Raw genomic sequence first — 19268 nt, 5'->3', positions numbered from 1 at the left:
ATTTGAAGTTTGACTTATTTTGGTCAAATCACGAGGGATATTTTGGTCCTTTTTCATATATAATCCAATTAGGTAATTGATGAGTTATCATTTTGTTTTGTAAAGTGTTAAAAGTCAATTTTAACCTTGAGATTTGATGAGTTTGAGATGTTTTTGGCCGAGCATCCTTGATGGAAGTTGCTCATAACTCTATTTTCTATTGATCTCGGCTTTTGAATCACCTAAATCGATAAAGAATCGAGGGAGAACTGAAGGTATGATTTTGCTTAGTTAAGAGAGAAAACGCTTGGAAGATCATTTTTCATTTGATGTCCGACACTGATACGAATTCAAAAAACGTCTACATTATCTTGACTGAAATTAATTTTATTGAATTTTAGATTAGAGTCAACTTTAATGAAGGGATTGAGGTATGTCGGAAAAGATATGAAAATCGAAAGAAATTAGGAAATGTTGCAAAAAGAGTTCTACGTCTTCTTTGGGCATTGAACCCAAGTGCTCGATCGAAAAAGAAAAAAGAAAAAAAAGGACATGCACATCAGCCATTCTTTCATTTTGTAACGGTTCTATTCTTGACGTGTGAGTCTTATCATGATCTAAACTAAGGACATTTTTTGTTCTCCAAGATACTAGTCATGAATCGGATAACCCTTTAAGTATTGTCGACTTTGAGCATAAGTTTTCATAGTTTTGCTTTGGGCTTCCACCAAAAGGCCCGGTACGAATAGAGATAGTATTTATTGATTATAAACTTATGATCATTTCATAATCAATTCCTAAATTAGCCGATGTGGTACTTTCATCCAACAAGATCAACTTAAAATTTTGAATATACCTCTATGTTCGTAGGAACAGGCCTTATAAAAAGTATTAAGTCATTTAGAGGATGTATAGACCTTGAAATATAGTCCTACGGGCGTTTTGGTCATTTTATCCCATAATTCTTGGTTTAGCTGTTCCAATAACTTTGAAACTTTACCAAGTTATCAATCATCATAAAATACGGCTTAAAAAGTTTTATAGCATTTAGAGGTCATTTAGATCATGAGTCATTTTACACCGTTACTTGGTTTACTACTTAACTTTGCCTAATGACAACCAAATTTTATATATAATCTTAAAATGTCATAATATGCTTATCATTCAAATGCTAAGGGCAGTACAGGGTCATTTTAATGTTACTTAAATCTTGAACAAATTGATCGGTCAGGGTCTTAACTCATGGTTCTTGATGTTTTTCTTTGAAATTCTCTTACTGCATATTTATGTTAAGGTTCATACAGAAATCCAAGTGATTCCTACGAGTATTTTTTAAGAAAAGTCCAAGGTGGCTACTAACCTCGTCATTGACATTTGGGACCTCTGTTCTCAAGCTTTCGATATCCAATTTATTTCAAATTTTCTTTGATAGATTTCTTAGAGGGTATAGTTTCTATAACCATAAAGTTTTTCATGAAAATCGGTCGGAAAGAAGGTTAAATTGAGAAAAATAAACGGACGATTAAGTTTTGGTTTGACATGGTCGGTCAAGATAGTGTTACAAAGAAGAGTTAGAGATTGATTTGATACCTTCTCGTGGATTGTAACTTAAATTATTATTCAAGTTGTTCGTGAATCGGTCTAAATTTTTTTTCAATTTTTAATAGTGGTATGAAAAAAGTGTCATAAACTAAAACATTTGTTTGAATTAAGTTTTATATTTTACTAAATTTATATTTTTATAAATTAACCTAAATTCAATGATTATTTTATTTTAATTTATTTTACAATTTGTAAATTAGAAGAATTTGTGACTAAAAAAATAACTTGAAGAAGAAGATTGAGTACCTTCTAGAACATACGGGAGATCGGATAATTGACGAAAATACCCTCGACGAATATAAAAATAAGGATAGGCTAATGTCTATTTACGTAATTTAGCACTAAAGGCTTCCAAACCCCTCCTTAAACCCTAGCCCATAGCAGAAACTTTGCGCAATTTGCAGAATCCTCTTCCACGTTGGTCCTTAGGGTTTAGGCTGAGTTTCAGTTTCTCCGATTGCCTCAGATGGCGAAGCGATTAGTTCCATTGCTGAATCGCGTTCTGATCGAGAAGATTGTTCCCCCTGCCAAAACCAATTCCGGCATTTTGCTTCCTGAGAAGTCCAGCAAGGTGAATCTTCCTTACATCTTTCCCCAATTTCAATTCCTCCGAAATTTTTGTTTCCTGGGTCGTTTTCTGTGGGAGAATCGTATTGCGCTTGAAATTTTGCTTTTGATTTCGTTGTTTTTTACCGAGCCTCTGGTAATTTCCGACAACGGATTCTGTCTAGAGTCATTTTCGTTGATGGGTGTTTTTATAATAATTTTTCGTTTAGTTCTATTTGCTGTTACTTTTTTGTTTGTTCTCGTTCTATTCGATTTGTGATCTCATTTGGTGTTTATCTAACTAATTTCGATATTAGACATTGTTATTGCCTATTTAAAGAAGTCGTGCAAGTGTTGAATATACAATTTTCATTTCCTCCGGATTTCAATGTTAGTCTGTTCAATGATATGATTTATAATATCCTTTCTCTTCTTTTCAAATCGTGAATATCCGTGAAGACCGAAATGCTTAACACTGAAATCTATTTCAGTTTTGTTGTTGTTGGATGAGCTTTGCTGAAGAGTTTAGGATACATCCTTCCATCAAGCTTTTTGAGATACAAAATCATTTGGTTATTTTGTTAATGGCAATCATTGCGTGGATTTTAGCTTATGTTGATTTAATCAAATCTTACAGTCCTTGTATTGAAGGACAAAGTTGGAAAAACTTCTGTATATAAACCAGCATGTGCAAAGTTGTTATGTTGTTCAGCTATGCAACATAAAATTTGTGGCTCACTTATTGATTTCTGTCTGAACTGATTTTTGTTCTTCATCTAGCTCAACTCTGGAAAAGTTATCTCTGTTGGTCCTGGGACTCGTGACAGAGATGGAAACATTATCCCTGTTGTTGTAAAGGAAGGTGAAACCGTCCTTCTACCAGAATATGGAGGAACTGAAGTCAAGCTTGGAGAAAAGCAGTATGTATACTCGTTCTATTATATTGCTTTTTTCATTTATGAGAATTTCCGGTTTGTTGTTTGCTCTAGAATTTGGTCCTAAATTTAACCCAGAAACTTTAAATGCCCTCAAGTGGTAGTTGAGCCATTCTTTCTTATGATTTAATAGTTACTATGATCGCTATCTTAAGTTTTTATTTTAACTTATGTTGTGCTTGAACTTGCATGCTGCTGAACTTAAAGTTGAATATTTCAATATTATGTTTTTGAATTTTTTGAACAGGGGTTAGGGAGTTGTAATGTTATGATTTTATATTCATCACTTTACCATGCTTTGGTCAATTCATGTTTGTCGTTGATTTGTTAAAAAGAAATGTCTTTGGTAATGGTGGTGACGCCTCCTGTCTATTTATTGGTACTGCATAATTGGCTGTTTCTAACATTACTAAGGTCGGTGGTGCTCGGTCATGAAACTTAGTTTTTGATGGTTCTCATCAGCATTTGGGTTATACAATTGTTTTCAGATAGGCTAGTCAGGTATAGGAATTACCTTATTGTAGGAACTCTAAACATTGTCTCGATGAACTGTGGTATGGGCAGAGATAAACACATAATAATGCATTTTTCTATGTTCTAAATTCTAATTTTAAGTCGATCAAAAACACGATGCTGCTACTATTGAGAAGGAAGAGGCAAGCTCAGCAACTAATATTACTTGGGGATGTAGAATAAAATTATTTTGGGCCTTTTAAAAGGTTGACATGATTGCTGTGTGATCTTATTTAGGTCAAAGTTCTAGACTGTTAGTCCTAATTTTTGGTTTAAAGAGAGTTTCTCTTTAATCCCTCAACATTTTAACATTTTTCAATTTGATAGTGGATGTGATATGTTGTTAAATAAGCTTATATGACGAATCATTATAGCGCTGACAGAAATTTGTGAGAGAAACTAAGCCTTCTTATAGGAGTCTTAATTCCTTCTCCAAAATTCTAAAAAGTTGGAAAAAAAATGGCCTTTTCTCTTCTGACTGACTTAATTCCTACTCAAGTCTTTGCCAACTCACTGAGTATCATGTCAATACCGTCAGTCACATTTTATATGCATTTACAAGAAGTTTATAATGGATAATTATTAGTACCTGAAAGACTGTTTGAAACTTTTTTACAATTGGGATTAAATTGAATAAACACTCGACATATATTTAGAATTTATTTCGTTAAGAGTTTTCTATTGGGTCGTACCTAAACTCCATCTCTCTCTATTGTGTTTATGGTTTGGGTTGTTCTGAATCTGGCTTGTGGTTGTTATACTTGCCTGCTTCGTTGTTTTCTTGTAACAAAATGAAGTTGCTAGTTCATGCGAATATCATTCTTATTCTTGCATTAGACATATGTCATATGGTTGGTTACGGTCAGAGTTTTCTTCATCTTAGCCTCTTCTCTTTCTACTTGTTCACTATTTCAATTTCGCTCACTAAACTCTTTCCCTTGTTTCTTTTCTATATTTAGTTCTTGATGAATAATTGGGTTATCTAATATTACAGGTTCTATCTATACCGTGATGAAGATCTGCTAGGAACACTGCACGAATGATTGATCATGTGAAAGTTGGATTGTTTTTCTAAGTCTTTAGTAGCTACATGTTCTGGGTATAGAGAGCTAGTTTATGTTGTCTGTATTCAAGTGAGACTTCAAAACAACATCCATTTCGTGTTATTGGACAAAATCATAACTTTTTACTGGAGCCAGATGGGTATTTTTGGCATGTCCTAATAAATTGTGATTATTAGGCTATCTCTACCCTTACATCAATGTCAAATAATCGTGCTAGGAAGAATATGGTTATTTTAAAACACGGCATATGGCAGATTGAAATTTGGTCTAATGGATCGAATACATTAACACTGAATCAGGTGAAATGTCATTCAATTGATTCAATCAATGCCCCACCAAATTGACTGAGCAGTTGGTTTGATCGGTTAGTTTTTTGTTTTGTTTTGTTTTGTTTTGTTTTGAGATTGAGTGGTAGTTGATTACAGTAAGAATAGTTGAGTAGGTAGCTCTTATTGAACCAATACTGCTCTCAATGCCAGGTTTGCACTCGAGGGAGAGTATAAACCCCGAGAGTAATCGATAGAGAGTTCAACTCTGGAAAAGTCTCTTAATGACATGGATCAAATTTGTAATTTCACTCTTGAGGTTGGGAAATGCAATCACATGCAATTATGGTTCATGGTGGAACTTATCTTTTTGTACCTGTTCCTTAGACTCTACTTTCTTTTAGGGATAGGGATGAATGTGTAGTATTTCTCTACTCATAGTTCATGCACGTGTTGAACCCACTATGCGAGCTTGCATACTTTCTAGGCTTGACTATGGACTGCCGCATGCTCATACTACCAGAAACCAATAGATGGAAAGGAGAGCACATCGTATTTTGGTGTATGTGTCTATACAAAATATATTGGGGAAGTATCTTATGCTCGCGATAAATAACATGCATGAGATTCCATAGTTCAAAAACATTGTACATGGTTATGATACACAAAGTAGTCCCATTCTTTTTGTAGCATAATTCTCCTATGAGACATGTATACGTATACATGACATCACTTTCAACATTATCATACATAGCTCCAAGATGCCTCAGACATCATGGTATATTTACATACATGACATAACATACCAGAAGTACATGCATCACATAGTACTCATATCATCATATAACCATGGCAACATCACATATAGAATAATATATCATAACATTACAAAATGACACATAATTGGGCCATACTTGTCATTCATTTCATGCATCACTCAAGTCTTCCAACCAAGTTCGAAGGCGTGCCAATAGTAAGACCACTTACTTGGTTGGCCTAAATCGAAGTCATTACATGTCTTTGGTTGGTCTAAGTGTCCATTTACTTGGTTGGTCTAAATCGGAGTCATTAAGTGTCCGGAGGCATGCCAACGGCAAAACTCTTTAGAGTTAAGCACTTCTATAAAATTCTAGTTGCAACTAAAGGGTTTAGAGATTTTCCAAAATTATCACCCATACCATTCTAAAACAGGGGAAGAAGACGCGACTATCAGACTCAATACCTCTGAAACTCGCCCTTCTCAGCTTCATATAGAGTGTTTCTCCCCTCCCCTCGATTCCTTTATGAAACTTAAGGATCATGTTGCAAGAAAGAACTAAGAACTAAAAATTTACCTTTTTCTCGACTATAGCCAAAGTTCATAAAAAAAATATATTATTTGTCAAAGAAAAATATAAAAATTTCTTATTGGTTGGGACATTGGACATTTTTCGATCTGGATTCCTCCATGAAATCTCTTTTATCCTTTTCCCCTTAAACTTAAGAAATAGTTTTGAAATGATGAATTCATGTATGGGCTGCTAATTTTGAGTTTAAATTTCTCGAATCTCTTACCTGTTTTCACACATAATCATTTCTTATTAAGCAGAACAATACACGTCTCTTCGACTCATAATTTCTTCATGAAACCTTCTCCTCTTCTTGCCATGTAGCTAATGGTGTCCTTTGATTGAAGTTTTATGGATTGTGGATGAAGAATCTAGAGTTTCCCCCAAATTTATAAAAAAACAAACTCGATAAAAACTTCCTTCGACTACCCTTGTTCCTAACCTCTTTAGCTTTCGTGGTTCTCAAGAAAACTACTCCTTTGAGTCCGAGACTGGGACTGGTTTGAAGGGAAGATATTGCCCATAGGCTCTAATTAGATTTTCAAAAATTCTCTTATAGTCCGCCATGACTACTCGGATTGGGGTTAAATGCAAACACATACAATTTTCTGTCTCGTAACGTACGCGTCCGTACTATCGTGAAGGATAAGAGGTATCCCTCAATGCATGAGGTCCCAACATTATTCCATTTTCATTATCATTTAATACAACTCCGCTAGCGTTTCGTACATATCATCATATCATTTCTCATATCTTTCCTGCATAAATCGGGGTTGTATTTCATGCTAGTTCGTCATTTTGCATGTCAATCATATCATATCATTTATGTCACACATATACCACACCATAATGTTTAAGTTCCCTAACGTATCTTGAAACCTGAGCACAGAGAGTTGTACCAGAAATCTGTTCATCCGCTTGGCAGGCAAAGCTACGACACCATTTTGGTGGTAATCGCTCGTGTGCATCAAGGTGATCTATGGCTTGTTAGTCCTCTCTTCCATGGCGTTGCACTACCTTTATACATTTGAAGGAAGGGGATTTTCATCTCACCAGCGTTTATGTCCGACGGGGTGAACCATTCGTATTCCGTCGTTTTCTTTCTATATTTCACCTTTCCTTTTCTTGCATGTGAGCTTATGACGAGTAGTTGTGCATGGAGAATGTTTGAGAATTATTCGTGGCTCATTGGGTGTCTTAAAACGAGAGGTGAGCTTCGATTTGTCTTTACCGGTCACCGCGCAAATTTTATTTTATTATTTTAATCCTTACGAAAATGAAATTATTGGGTATAAAAAGTTCAATATAGTTATCTATTTTATTTAATTATTAACTATTTTGCCAATTTAAAGATGGGCTAAAAAGAGATCAACTGGGCTCTCTATAGATACTCAGGTGATGTAAGCCCAAAAAATTATATTCTTTTAGTTCTTTTCATTATTTCCATTGAGAACATTACAATTTTAGTCACTAAGTTGATATTAAAAATAATAATAATAACCTATGGAAGTTTAGTAATGTTTAGATTAGTTGATCTAAAAAAAACCTTAAACTCATTTATTTATTTAGAAAAAAATTATTATATTGATATTAAACTATTTATACGAGGAGGTCTGATAAATAAAATAATAAATCAAAGGGCATTCAAAACAAGACAATAATAGTGATATTTTCTCGAAAAAAGAGCCTCGAAAACAAGGCATCTAGCCTAACGTTATAGACTTTAAACGAACATGATGTTTAGTTTGGGAGAGGTCATAATTTGTGGCTACTTTTTAAACCACACATTGCCCACTTTGTCAATTTGGAAAGCTTTTGGAATCTTTTTCACTTTATTTTCTTCTTCAATCCGTGATTGTATTACTTGTTTTAGTGTTTAAATAATGCATACTTCTAAGAATCTTACCTTCAAATAGTTCAAAAGATAGCTTCTTGTTTATTTTATAGTGTTGGTACAAAAGTAAAGAGTATACTAAAAACGTAACCAGCTTTTCTTCGTAGGAGTTCAATGGTTCTCATCAAATCAATGCTACATGACTAGGTAAAACATTGTCGTTATTATTAAATATAAGGTTTTAAAAAATCTCTAAACGTCCGTAAAACTTTTTTTTTTTAATTCAAAAATACTTTTTCCATTAGTACAATCAAATTTTAAAAGTATAACACTCTCCACCGTTATAATAAAAGTAGACCAAAATGGATTATTGACACCCTGTAAATTATCTCCAAACTTTTTATTGTTATTTTTAAAAGTTTATGAGTATTTTATATAAACTCGTGTAAAACGAAAATGTATTTTTTTTGAATTTTTTAAAAAAGTTTAAAGGTGTTTTTTTTTTTTTTTTTTGTCTTCCCGGAGAATGTCGAGATAATTGTAAAAAGAAAGTTAAGAGAGTTGAGTCATACGAGTAGTATCAGAGACTACGTTAAGCAGTTTTCTGGACTTATGTTAGATATTCGTGATATGTCCAAGACACGCAAGGTCTGTAGTTTTATTGAGGGGCTGGAGTCGTGGGTGAAAATAAAGCTCTACAAACAAAGAGTTCAAAACCTTTCTACAGCTTGGTCTACTGTTGAATGATTGTTTGATCTTAGTATCAATGAATCCCAAGAGATAGAGCAGAACCACGCCTCTACAAGTGGTGAAGAAGAGAATTACCGACCAAACTTCAGAGGTGTGGGAAGTGACAGACTCGAAGGCTGAGAGGAGGAATACAAATCCTCTCTCAATAGAGAGGGACAAATCCACGGCGGAGACCTCATAGCTAGAACAGTCAAAGTCAAAGTGAAGACACCCTATCTTGCTTCATATGCAAGGGGCTCATCAAGTATTCAAATGCTCACAGAAGGCGCCACTATACGCCTTCCAAGCAAAACTCTAAAAGATTTAGAAGTTGAATATGAGACGGTAGAAACAAAAGACCATTAGTTGAAAATGTTGGACACCTTCGCGGGATGACTAAATTACTTGCCTGCTTTCCAGAAGAGATAGAAGAGCCAATCAACCTGATCTTATGTATGTCGAGGCCTAGGTTAATCATAGAGTGGCCACAAACACTATTATCAACTTTGGAGCCACCCACAAATTCATGACGGAGACCAAAGCAAAACGCTTAAATATCCTTTAGCATCAAGACGCAAGAAAGATGAATGTCGTAAATTCAGTAGCTTTCACATCTTAGGAGTTGCGAAGAGATCTCTCATCAAGCTTGGTACTTGGACTGGACGAACCAACTTTGTGATAGTCAAGATGGACGACTTTGTCATCGTGTTAGGGATGGATTTCCTACTAGAACACAAAGTAATTTTCATGCCCTTAGCAAAGAGCTTAGTAATAACGGGTTCCAACCCGACGATTATCAAAACAAATACTCGTCGACTAGGAGGGGTAAAAATGATGTCAACACTATAATTGAGAAAGAATCTAAGCCATGATGAAACTTAAGCTTGCTACCATTATTGTATTTGAAGAGGAATCTCAAGCGAGCCAACCCCAACACAAGCCTGACGGTCAGTTCAGAAAACATCGTGATGTGAGATAAGGAAGTGAGACAAAGTATTTATCTCCATTTGGGCAGATAAATAATGAGATTGATGTTAAATCAAGGGCGAGATCGCCTGCCACAAATGAATGTCATACGACTCAACTCGTGCTAGCTGAATTCTACAAGCAACTAAATGACTTGTTAACAGTCGGGTCCATTAAACCCATGAAGCTTGCTGTTAGTGGTCACCCAAGGGCTGGGGAGAAACACCAAGCCAAAACCTCCACCGAAGAAGGAACATAGAGACAAACCTTTGAAACAACACATGCTCACGCAGAAGTACCATCCAGACGAATAAAGAGAAATGCCCATCAAAAGCGTCGACCACAACAGTTTCAAGACGGAGAGAGAGTTCTGATCAAGTTGAGTTTAGATCAACTCCGAGATCAAAGTAACAAGAGTTAAAGACTGGTGTGAAAATGCTATGGACCAGTCAGAATTATCCACAAAATTGGGAAGACATCATATAGGATCAAATTGCTCTCATGGATGTGGACTAGCCCTGTTATCCACGTTAGTAACATGAAACGTTACTTTGTCAACCAAGAAGACATCAAGCAAAGAGAGGCAACACTGACAAAGAAGACGCCAAAAGTCAACAAACCAAGATGTGGTTTTCAACCGTTTCTTGAAGATTGGAGGAAATCCCTCAATGCTGGCTAGAAGCGCGTCAAGAGACCTAAAGTCAGTCTCAACCTACATCACTGAGTTTGTGAAGAGTCGGTTGACAGAGACGTCAACCAATTGAGTGGGGGAGGATGTCATGGTCATGCTTGTTCAAAGCGTGTTGTCTATGGCCGCATGTTAGATGTCTCAGTCATACTTGTCCAGAACGTGTTGTCCATGACCGGATTTCGTTCCAAACTTGTTTTACATGCTTTCATCTAGAATAGGTCGTTAATATTTCATGTTGTGTCAATACGGGGTATATGACTGTTCACAAAATTCATGTCTACACCTGTTAAAGTTAAAATGCCCGAAAATGTATTATAGGGGACATGACTATTTGTCAATTCTTCCTACCCTAGGTTATATGCTATTTAATCTGTGGCGTTCCTTTAATTGTTTATAGTCATATAACGTTGTTTTCCTCAATTCTTTCAAATCGTTTTCAAGTGTACTTCATTGTTCACATTTTCTAAAACATTTCTTACAAACGTGACTCGAGACATGAACATACATCGACATTGCCTGCAACTTCCGAATTTCTCACGACTGACTTGTTTGTTGGTTTAGAATAAGTATCGCACAATCGTTATCCCACTACCACAAGAGTACGATTGTGAGACCCAACCGATTTCAATCAACTAATCAATCACTTTTACCCCATGCCAGGCTCCTATTGGCGAGGTGTAACGATCTGGCCTCCTCGGGCCTCGAAGTGGCCAAATTGGAGAGGTGTCCTTTTGGTGTGTTGGATTTGTAAGTTTTCTAAACCATGGAGGCTAAGTTTTCACATTTTCCACCTTACCTTATACATCTTCCTCAAAGTTTGATCCAAAATAAAAATATTTTTTTATCACTAAATATATGTTTTAGAATGTTATAATGACATACGAGGCATGTGACAAGTCATATCTTATTGAGCTATGTAGTTAATGTTAGCATGTTTCCACATTTATTTTATGTACTATCAACTATGTGTTTTATTTTAGAGGGTAGGTTTAAATTCCCTAATCAAATTTAGTGATGTTGATATTAATTTTTATAGGTCAATCATTAACCATACAAATTAATTATCTATTATCATATAAAATAAATACCATATTTAATCAACATTTAGGTTAACTAATTATTGCTATCACTATAGTTAATTAAAATCTAGGTATTCACTATCATACATCCAAGCCAAATAGTGATTACTATTTCTCAAAAACATGCAATATTAAAAATTCCATTTTAGAAAATACTAATATTTGAAAATTAGTTTTATTACAATAAATTTTTTTAAACCATAGGGATATTTTTTTAAACGTGATATTAATTGTAAGGATGTAACTGTCCAAGTCAATCGCTAATAGATATTGTCCTCTTTCGGTTTTTTCTTTTCGGGCTTCCCCTCAAGATTTCTAAAACGCGTCTGCTAGGGAGAGGTTTCCACACCCTTATAAACGGTGTTTCGTTCTCCTCCTCAACCGATGTGGGATCTTATAAGTTAATAAAAATAGAGTAATGGACGGACAAGTAGTAATAGCTGGACGAACCATCCAAGTAGACTTGAAAGTAGTAGATATGACGGATTTCGATGTCATATTAGGAATGAACTGGCTAGCCAAAAATTTTGTCAGCATAGACTGCAATAAGAAAGAAGTAGTATTCACACCAACAATCGGACTTACCTTCAAATTTAAAGGAACTTGCACGGACCCCACCCCAAAAATAATATCAATAATGAAAGCCAAACGCCTAGTACAACAAGGGGGGTAGACACGAGGCGGTGTGTCAGTAAGGACGTAGGGCCAACAAGGACGCTGGCCCCAAAGGAGGATGAATTTGGTGAGGGTCCCACATCGATTGGAGAAAGGAACGATGTGTCAGTGAGGATGTTGGACTCTGAAAGGGGGTGGATTGTGAGATTCCACATCGGTTGGGGAGGAGAACAAAACACCGTTCATAAGGGTGTGGAAACCTCTCTCTAGCAAACACGTTTTTAAAACCTGAAGAAAAGTACGAAAAAGAAAACCCAAAAAGGATAATATCTGCGGGTGGTGGACTTGAACGGTAGAATAACACTTTCGATTCCAACCACTATATTAATTAATTAATTAATTAAAAAAAAAAAAACAGCTTTTTCAAATATTTGCCCTTTATTATTAGCATTAATTTTGAACCCAAAAGTCAGCAAGAACCTAACAAAAACAGGCACCCAGAGGGTAATGGAGAAGGCTATTAATTGGTCACTATAGTCTTGTAAATCTTGGGTCCCTTCCCATATTATTGTAATACAACTTGGGATGGGCTAACTTTTAAGACCCTCTTTTCCATGGGTCCAACCCTACCCTAAAGTCTACCTATTACGCCCTATTTCACCTCTACGGTAGATCTTCTGTACTCTAATCTACTAAAGTTAGACCTACGTCCACTAGCACCCAAGAAAAAATAAGATTCAAGTTACTTCTGTTTTTTTGAGCGCCTCTATTTTTTCATCTAGTTAGCCTGGTTGAGTAGGATGTCATGACAATGTAACATCCAACATTCTTTATAAGTGACGATCCTCTTCTAAATCATTCTCATCTTAATTCAGATATGACATGTTGATCTTTCTAGCAACCATTTTCTTCTCCACAAATGGCGTCAAACTATTGTTGACAAAACTCGAAAAGGGTAACACATTTGACCTTCACGTGACAACAACCTTAAGATTTCTTCAATGAATGACTTACAAAAACAAGAGAAACATGCTCACTAGTGTAGTGCTTTTTACAGGCTCGGATGCTTATTAGCTAGGAAGAATTTTAGTAATCACAAAAAAAAATACCTTCTTCAAGTTTAAAGAAAAGTATTTATATGATCCTCTTACACGTTTTTGTTAACTCTTTTTCTAATTAGATCAAAAGAGAACTCGATCGATCTAGACCAGGATTGGATGGACAAGAGGTATGTCGGGTGTGTCCCATATATTGACGGAGAACTTGGACTTCATCCCAAGTTTCCCTTCTCTTTTTTTTTTTACTGAAGGTTCGAGCAGAGACATTTATCAATTACTACTTAATTATTATTCATTTCTTTAGTATGCGTATATTGATAATATAGTTTTAAATAATTAAAGTATTAAAAAAATTTAAACAAGAGCTAAGCATGTTGCCAATCTAATAGTAATTTTAAAATTATGAAGCCGACGGCGATATATAACGGATTAAAGCAGATAATATTGCTAACGGCGGGCTTAAGCTGTTACAAACACAATATAATAAACGAAATTTCAGATTCGTCAAAACATCTAAAATTATTCTAGTTGATTTATATTTAAAATATTTATAAGAGTTTCACATCTATTGAAACAGTTCAAGCTCACTCCTAGCATATATTGTTATCTTTGAACTTTTCTTTCCGAATTTCCTTTCAGGTTTTTAAAATGCGTCTATTAGGGGGCCAGCGTACAGATATTGTTCGCTTTGGCCGGTTACGTATTTCGTCAGTCTCACAGATTTAGAACGCGTCTATTAGAAAGAAGGTTCCACACCTCTCTCTAATTGGGATATAGTAATTAGAGAATAATAAGTTGGTACGGAAGACAATAAAACACTGTCCATGTGAACCGGTCAAATCGATCTGACAGAACCGGTCACTTTCTTTACCAGTACCGTGCCCTTGTGGTAAGACCTTTCCGACGGCGTTGTGGCCCAAATCGAAGACAGAGGCGGTGGTTGAGCCCAATTGGAGTAGAGATCTGGCGGCTACTCTTTTAACTCCAACAAGCTTTGGCGAGTGGCGGAGGGCACAAGATTTCTTGAATCATAGGCGGCCGGTGATCAAATCAGTTCCGACTAAGGGCGGAGATGAGCGGCGGCCACAAGATTTCCTATAACATGAGTTAACTTTCTTTAACTGAAATAAAAAGATTTAGCCATAAAAAAAATCCTAGTCGAATTTTGATGAAAATGACAATTTAGTCCTTTTAACCCGTTAGCTTCTAAATTTTAGTATAAAACAATTTAAGCATAATGCTCCACCTAATTCTAGGATTTGAAATTCGGATTCGACACCTAATGACCTCGACATTCTTGTGCATCTCCTGTAATATGGTCAAGTTACATTCTTCTCGCTTCCAATAGTGATGACTATCTTCATAAATCAACATAGATCTTTGCAACATACTTTGTTCTTACTCACATGCTTCCTAAAAAAATTATTAAGAGCTCACCCAACCCAACGTAGAATTTGTCGAAGTACGCCCTAAACTATAGACTTCTCATGATTGAACCACAAAAAAGAAAAGTACACTGGGTTGGTATAAGTAATAATTTTCAATTCTCTTAAGTCTTCCATCTACCCCTCATTTACTCGGGTGTCACATTATGCTTTAATAACAGTTCATTTCTTACCATGTAAAACTCCATCAAAATTAAGTGTCGATCTTCGATTTTATAATTTACAAACACATTTGGTCTCTAATTAGTTTATAGATCTTAATGTATCTAAAATTATTGAAAGAAAAGATTAAATTGTTATAAACTAAAGTTTAGATACTAAATTATTATTTTCGGACCACGAGTAATAATTCATTAACATAATGCAAATTTAATAACTCCAACATTGACACCCAACAAATTAAAGAAATGAAAGGGATTTTCCCTTGAAAAACAAGCTACATGTTTGGTGTGTCTCTTTCAAAGTTTGGCACCAAAAATGTCACATTCTAAGCAACAATATGCATGCAATATGTTTGGTGTACTTTTTGGCAAACTTTGGAATATACATCACATTGTGTGCTTCCTCCTCCTTCTTTTATTTTGATATCATTAATATTAGGAAAAAAAAAACATTCGTCTTCCATATTTCACTAATTTTGATTCGATCGGGTGATACGTCGCTTCAATGTTCATTAGTTTTTATTCGATTGGGTCATACGTCTCTTTTTATTAGATTTTGATATAATATATTGTCGTCGACATATAGATAGAAAAGTTGAGGTCTTAATCATTCATGTTTGTAGTTATAATTGGAAGATTACTTTATATCATTAATGTTTGTATAAGAAGATATAAACTATGTTGTTTTGGTCATCTTTATGTAGTAAAACGCTTAGTTTACACGTGTACAAACTTAAGTTATATTACTGAAGTTTCATAAGTGAACTAGCTTAAGACCGTTCATTTTAAATAATAGACGATTTTCAAATAGAAAGTCGAGTTTATAAATACATTAATCAAAAGTTTGAATATTCACTCGAGTCCCTAAAACATATGACGCCAATTTTGTAACGTCCTAAGCCCACGATTAGTAGATATTGTCCTCTTTAGGCTTTCCCTTTCGGGCTTCCTTTCAAGGTTTTTAAAACGTATCTGCTAGGGGGAGATTTTCACACCCATATAAAGAATGTTTCGTTCTCCTCCCCAACCGATGTGGGATCTCACAATTGGTGGCCCATGTAGGTGATGCAAATGGTATCAGAGTTGGACACCAGGCGATGTGCCAACAAGGACACTGGACCCCAAAAGGGGGTGGATTTGGGGATCTCACATCAATTGGAGAAGGGAACGAGTGCCAGCAAGGACGTTAGGCCCTAAAGGGGGGGTGGATTGTGAGATCCCACGTCGGTTGGGGAAGAGAACGAAATATTCTTTAAAAGAATATAGAAACCGCTCCCAAGCATATGCATTTTAAGAACTTTGAGGGGAAGCCCCCTAACAGATGCGTTTTAAAAAGGACAATATGTCTGTTAGCGGTAGGTTTGGACTGTTACAAAACGTAAATAAGAAAACGTCAAAAGGTACATTCTCGATAGCAACTTTAGTACACATAGCATAGGGAGGGTAAGGGGAAAAATTAGGGTTTGGGGGTAAAATGTTGAGGTTCCATGGGATAGTTTGAAAAAGAGATAGGGCCTAAGGAAGGATTTTCTTTTTATTATGTCCTTTTGAGGACCCTACCATGTGCCATTGCTACCTACTTTGAACATTGTTGAAAACCCCTATTTCCCCATGTCTTTTCCACAAGCTTAAAAAGAACCCATTTCACTTCCCTAAAGATAGAGATGATATTGGGAACAAAATAAAATAAAACCATCTCCATCTTCCATTTTTGTTTTCAAGGCCATCAAATAGAGAGAGAAAATTTGTTGAAAGATTCCTATATTCCAACTCTTACTCTCATCATTACGTTCTTATCGGGTTAGATTGTATTAGGTTAAAAAAAAAAATCACAAATCAGAAATTTCGAATCCCGAATAACTTGAATAGAGTTCACAATCCAACCTAACCATCTACTTTTGAGTTGGGTTGAGCTAGCTTGTCGGGTTGTTCAACCCTACTTCTTTACTGTAGATGTTATGTTAATAACTAAAATCTCATAAAGTTCAAATATCAAACATTTATCAGTCACAAACGTTAAATATTCTTAATTTTTTCAAAAGTAACGTAGGGTTGGATTGGGTTAAATAAGACCAAGAAAACATCAACCCAAAAATCAAAACGAATTTTTCAGTTTTCCTAAAATTCAACCCAACCTAAATCGAATTTTTTTTTTGACACAAACGTTTTGGGTTGAATAGTCTGGATTGGTCAGGTTATCAAGTCATATGAACATCTCTATCCATCATCAATTTACGGTTAAGTATTTATATAAGTGAATTTCAATATTAGAAATCTACTTTAACACCCTGATGAAAAAGATTACTAAACCACTCTTACGGGATCACTCTGGTTATCATCTATGAATGTGAGGGTCAACCCAATTGTTCGGTTCAACTATATATTAATAAGCTAGGTAATGTGGAGTAGTGTGTATATGACACCAATAAAATGGGTAATGCATTGAAGAGCTGTTTCTTGGAAGATTTTAATAAGATCGTGATTGAACGAAGGAATCGTAAGGACCTTTTTTAAGGGAGAGAGATTGGAATCTCCACCAACAATGCAATCTCTTTCACCTTCCATTATCGCTTTGAAGAGTATAGGAGGTGTCACTTGGATTATGTATATTTGTACAACATAGAATTGGAATTTAGGGTTCATAATTTTTGGATTTTAATTTTTACTCAAAAACCCATCATTCTTAATCATTCTTAAATCAATATTTATGTGAATTAATCCAATATTTTATGAGAACTTTGGTGGGGCATGATGTTGTTGGGCATAATGATGGATAAAAATTAAATAAACCCCAAATGTTAGAAATCTAATGATTAGGGACAATAAGTAGTTCCAATTCTCACCTACTAAGACTTCCCCACTAACATTTAATTTAAACCAAAACCATACTTTATTCATTAATCAAACAAATCAATGACTTTTAAACCAAACCTTCCATCATTTCCTCTCTTACATATCTTAAATGGTAGTTTATTTTTAGTTTCTTATCTTAAACGCTAAATGAGGTTATAAATTTGTAAAACGAGCTAAACATCGAAATCCAAGTTTCTTGGTTGATTTTATATGAGGCTTGCTACCAATGTCCCCTATTCTGAGTCATTTTGGTCTAGCCTAATCTCGATTTTCTTATCTTAACTCTGAACTAACTTATACATTGAAACTTGTTGACACACCACATTCATATGAAGATTCGTTGTTGTCATATGATGGTCAAGTATTTTATCCTGTCCAAATTTTGATAGGAAAAAGTTAGCATCATATGCGGGAAAGAAAAAAATGCTTGAAAGTCTACGAATTGAAGTGAAAATGGAGATGATTTATATGAGAATTGTCACCTATGAAGGATGTAGGAAGTTACACCTCTTCGACCTTCTGTTGAGGATTATTGGGAGTGAGTCTCATATTGATTAATTTAGTGGAAGATCATGGGTTTATAAGTGAGGAATACTATCTCCATTGGTATGAGGCCTTTTGGGGAAGCCTAAAGTAAAGCCATGAGAGCTTATGCTCAAAGTGGACAATATCATACCATTGTGGAGAGTCGTGATTCCTAACACCTTCTACTCAACAAGATCGGCTAGGGAGAGATTGTGAAGCTCAAGACAATGAACTAATACCTAGTTCGGATCCTGGCATGATTGGGCAATCAAGCCCCTCCCGAGAAGATTTAAGCCAGAAGAGTTGTCGACAAGGTACTAACAATATGACTACAAAGTCTTGAAAAGATGAAGAAATAAGATCAAAGTTACAAAGTCCGATCGAGAAAAAGTGAAAGCGACAAGCTAAGGCCAAGGCTAAGAGGTCGAGGTCGAGGTTAATGTAAGAAACCCTCCATGAAAAGTTGGTCTACTCAAAATCCAAAAGAAACTCATAGAGGAAGATCATAGTAAGTTTTTCAAATCCTCAAAATGTTTTAACGATTAGGTCAAAACACTAATAACTTTCGCTCAACTAATTTTTCAAAATGTTTTCCAAGAATAAGTGTGGACGTTTCGAAATTGAACCATTGTGCAACCAACAATTCGAGTTTGAGTTGGTTGACTTATACAAGGGCGAGACGAAGTGTCACACAATTAAACCGTACGTGAAACATCTTAAATAGAGAAAACATAAAGATTTTGGAGTTACCCCATGACTAGCTTCTCCACTCTCTTTGTCACTCTCGTGCTCCAATCTTGCCCTTACCTAAAATTTATTTTAAAAACAGTGCGAGTATTAACATATTCTGTAAGGCACCCCATTGAGGTTAGATATGCAAACTATTATACAATAATCAATCAAAATCAAAAGACCTTGGTGGTTTCGAAACACACCGCATGTAATCTACTCATCAAATACCATGTTCAGCAATCACTCTTTAGTGACTATTGATGGTTAGTTATCCGATACATACACATAGCGTGTAAGCCTTACTACACTCTTTGCATTCGTAAATCATAATATATATATATATACAC

At 35.3% G+C, this 19268-nt stretch overlaps 1 protein-coding gene across 1 annotated transcript; it reads left to right on the top strand.

The window, feature by feature from the left end:
- The first annotated feature begins 1961 nt into the window (after positions 1 to 1961).
- On the top strand, positions 1962 to 4819 carry LOC111781094 (10 kDa chaperonin, mitochondrial). The gene is made up of 3 exons (XM_023661523.2): positions 1962 to 2152; positions 2908 to 3047; positions 4570 to 4819. Exons 1-3 carry the CDS (start codon positions 2048 to 2050, stop codon positions 4616 to 4618), a joined length of 294 nt encoding a protein of 97 aa, XP_023517291.1. The 5' UTR covers positions 1962 to 2047; the 3' UTR covers positions 4619 to 4819.
- The last annotated feature ends 14449 nt before the right edge of the window (positions 4820 to 19268 follow it).

This window comes from Cucurbita pepo, chromosome 19 (genome assembly GCF_057944985.1).
Source record: "Cucurbita pepo subsp. pepo isolate OVF chromosome 19, ASM5794498v1, whole genome shotgun sequence".
Classification (NCBI taxonomy): domain Eukaryota; kingdom Viridiplantae; phylum Streptophyta; class Magnoliopsida; order Cucurbitales; family Cucurbitaceae; genus Cucurbita; species Cucurbita pepo.
This window is presented reverse-complemented; position numbering and strand designations above follow the sequence as displayed.

Bases quoted from the DNA above. Each gene is read 5' to 3' on its own strand.
- LOC111781094 (XM_023661523.2), top strand. From the start codon at position 2,048: ATGGCGAAGCGATTAGTTCCATTGCTGAATCGCGTTCTGATCGAGAAG. The intron at 2,153-2,907 runs GTGAATCTTCCT...TTCTTCATCTAG, and splicing joins TTCCTGAGAAGTCCAGCAAG to CTCAACTCTGGAAAAGTTAT. The intron at 3,048-4,569 runs GTATGTATACTC...CTAATATTACAG, and splicing joins GTCAAGCTTGGAGAAAAGCA to GTTCTATCTATACCGTGATG.